The sequence below is a fragment of the Palaemon carinicauda genome, chromosome 26, assembly GCF_036898095.1.
Source record: "Palaemon carinicauda isolate YSFRI2023 chromosome 26, ASM3689809v2, whole genome shotgun sequence".
Classification (NCBI taxonomy): Eukaryota; Metazoa; Arthropoda; class Malacostraca; order Decapoda; family Palaemonidae; genus Palaemon; species Palaemon carinicauda.
In genome coordinates this window covers 16,869,759-16,873,383 of record NC_090750.1, presented here as the reverse complement: position 1 = coordinate 16,873,383, position 3,625 = coordinate 16,869,759, and the positions used below count along the sequence as shown (strand labels likewise).

The 3,625-nt window shown below is 36.7% G+C and overlaps 1 protein-coding gene across 1 annotated transcript; it reads left to right on the top strand.

Annotated features, from left to right (window-relative positions):
* Nucleotides 1-385: 385 nt before the first annotated feature.
* On the top strand, nucleotides 386-847 carry LOC137619807 (putative CENPB DNA-binding domain-containing protein 1). Its single transcript, XM_068350105.1, has one exon. The coding sequence runs from the start codon at nucleotides 386-388 to the stop codon at nucleotides 845-847; it is 462 nt and encodes a 153-aa protein (XP_068206206.1).
* Nucleotides 848-3,625: the final 2,778 nt, after the last annotated feature.

The following is a 3,625-nucleotide window of genomic DNA, read 5'->3' as shown; positions in this document are numbered from 1 at the left end:
GTAAATAAGTACGTATATGATAAAATATTCAGTATTATTCTGATTAACTATCTCTCTCTCTCTCTCTCTCTCTCTCTCTCTCTCTCTCTCTCTCTCTCTCTCTCTCTCTCTCTCTCTCTCTCTCTGTTTTCCATTTTTAACGTTAAAATTCAAATGTAATGCCTCTAAAATTAAGGTAGTGACTTTGCCATCCCTTTATAGCTTTGTGTTTCTACCTCCTCACACCTGAACAGAGAGTCTGTAAAGTACACGTAATACGTGGAATTACGGAAAAGATTGTTTGTCATTATTTTGCATTAATCAGTGCAGAATTCAGTAAATATGCAATGGGTCCAAAGAAAGCGAGTGCTAACAAGAGCAGTGAAAAAAAAACCGTATGCTGACAATGGAGATAGAGCATGAAATAATAGAAAAACATGAGAGTAGTGTAAGAGTGAATATAATGGCTCGCCAATATGAGAGGAGTACATCAACAATATGTACCACCCTCAAGCAGAATGATGCCATAAACAGCATCAAGCCTTCCAAGGGTTTAACTATTCTTTCCAAGCTGCGCAGTAACATCCATGTCAAGATGAAGAGGCTTCTTTTGATATGGATAAAGGAGAAACAGTTGGCAGGAGATAGCGTGTCTGAGACTATCATATGTCAAAAGTCTAGCAGAATCTACGATGACTTTGAAATGAAGCAAGCAACCGAGAGAGGGGTGACTTTGACGCCAGTGGAAGCCTTCAAAGCCAGCCGTGGCTGGTTAGATGAATTCAAAAAACGGTCTGGGATAAACTTGGTTGTGAGGCATAGGATGCAGCAAGGTCTGACTCAAAAGTCGAGACAAACTTCGTCATAACTTTAGCCTTGGTTATCACCCAACATGGCTACATCCCCCAACAAGTCATCAACTGTGATGCAACTGGTCTTATCTGGAGGATATTTATCACGGCAGAGGAGTAGAGACTACCGGACCAAAAAACACATGAAGGACCAGTTAACTCTAGCCTTGTGTGCCAATGCCAGAGGTGACAGTAAGGTCAAGCTACTGTTTGTGTACCACTCGGAAAACCCTGGTGCTTTCAAGAGCCAAAGGATCTTGAAAGAAAAACTGCAAGTGATGTGGCGCATTAATGCTAAGGCTTGAGTTACACGGCATTTCTTTACAGAATCGGTTAATCTGTGCTTTGGTCTGGCAGTCAAAAAATATTTGGCTAAGAAAAACCTGCCAATGAAATGTCTCCTGGTCCTCGACTATGGGCCTGGTCACCCCCTGGTCTCGAAGAGGACATTCATGATGAGTTCAGGTTCATCAAGGTTCTTTATCTCCCACCATCACCATACCACAACTGCAGCCCATGGACCAACAAATAATTTTCAACTTTAAAAAAAATTTACACGAATCATTTGTTAAAGAAATGCTTCGATGTCACAGACAATACTAATCTGACCCTTCGGGAATTTTGGAAGGAACATTTCAATATCGTCCATTGCTTAGAAATTATTGACGTTGCATGGCAGGGTGCGACAAGAAGAACTCCCAATTCAGCATGGAAGAAATTGTGGCTGGCTTCTGTCTCTGAGAGGGACTTTGAAGGGTTTGATACGACAGGCACTAATGACCCTGAACCTATTGTGATGGATGAAATAGTGTCTCTTGGAAAATCCATGGGTCTGGAGATAAATGAAGCAGACGTGAACAACCTTTTTGAGGAGCATCAGGAAGAGCTCACGACACAGGAATTGATAGAGCTCCAAAACATGCAACATTTGGAGGTGTTGCAGGAGCTCAGTAGCGAGGAGGAGGTGGAAGATGAAGGCCACCTTTGTACGACAGAAATCAAAGACATATTAGCAAAGTGCCAGGAGTTTTCGAGTTCTATGGAAAAGAAGCACCCGGACAAGTTGGCGTGTGGTCGTGCGTTAGCCTTTTATGACGACACTTACGTGCGTCATTTTCGCAAAATTTTGAAAGGGAGACAAAAGCATACGTCCTATAGATAGGTACATTTTAAAAAGGCAGGCAATAAGTGGAGATGAAAGCGAGGCAAAAGGAGCCAAGCCGGAAGAAGAAAAAAGTGAAAAAAAGAAAACTAAAAGCAAATTAGAATTAAGTTTAGTGTAAAGTAAGAATAATATTTTATTTTCAAGTGTGTGTACAGTAAGCTTATTTCATTAAGGTTAAATTTGAAGTTGTTAATTTCATTTAGGTTAGATTTAAAGTTTAAGTTATGTTACGTAGTGTTACAAAAGTGTTGCATACCAAATGTGTTGCCGTCAAGTCTCTCTCCTCCCCCCACCCCTCCCTCCATCCTCCTCCTCCGCAAATACTGCCGTTAGCCGCTACCGTCTCTTTCTAAGGTAAGAACTCCATAATAATGTTACATTTTTATCGAGGATCATAACCACTTCATAGGAATTTATTATATTTTGATCGTAAAATGTGAATTAGCAAAATTAAAAACATGTTTTTCTAGTGTAATATACTGTTTTTAGGTGTTTTTTTTTTACAGAAGTTGGGAACGGTCTAATTTTTTCTAGTTATTCCATATTGGAAAAAATAATCTAGGATACGATCAAATTTACACACAAGCCTGGTCCCTGAAAGCATTAAACTCGTATCCAAATGATTTACTATATATATCAGGGGTTCTTAAACTTTTTTGCCTTGCGCCCCCCTTCTGCATTAAGCGTAGATCCCATGCCTCCCCCCTCCCACCCTTGAAATTTTTGCCAAACTAGAAAGTACCGTATGTATGTATGTATGTAGGTATGTATTGTTTTTATAAACTATGTTGCGTTTTGTATCCTAATATACTTCATTGGTTATGTGAGTATATGGAATGATATATTTTTAATTCATTGCTGTTGATGTTTTATAGGAATGCACTGTACTATATTTCAACAAAATAAACATTGTTCATAGAAAATGGGTAAAATAAATATATTATGATGAAACAAAATTTCAACTTAATGTTTTTTCAAACTGTTTTAGCATTATACAGAGTACAGTTATTACAATGATAGAAAATACTAGAAAAAAATACTGGTACATAAGAATTTCAAGTTCAAGAATACACGCAATTCATAACGATTCACACAAATAAGCATAAATACGTAAAACATACATACATATATTTCAATACCCATCTTCATATACTCATAAAATTCAATGCAAATGCATATTAACAAATAAATAACTCCACACACATACACACACAAATACATATATATTTTCTATACATGTGATAAGTAGTTAAAATGAACTTTCAAACTACGTACCCACATAAATTCACACATATACTACATGTACCCAATATTTATATTCTTTTAAGTCACACATATGCACTTATACACGAGTTCCGGTACATAAACATACATATACAGAGGTCTATATAAGTAAAGACTCACAAAATCAAGTACTTAGAAATTCAAACAAATTTAAGAAGTTATTCACATACATGCAAAATAAATGAATATTTAATCGAGCATTCAGACCCAAAAAATCTTAATATAGATATAACTAAAATTTAATAAAAACATTTATACTGTTGCTATATATAATATGCAAAACAAGATGATATAGTCTTCCATGTGGACAATAATTTATTTTTAACATCTTCACGTTTATGAGGAT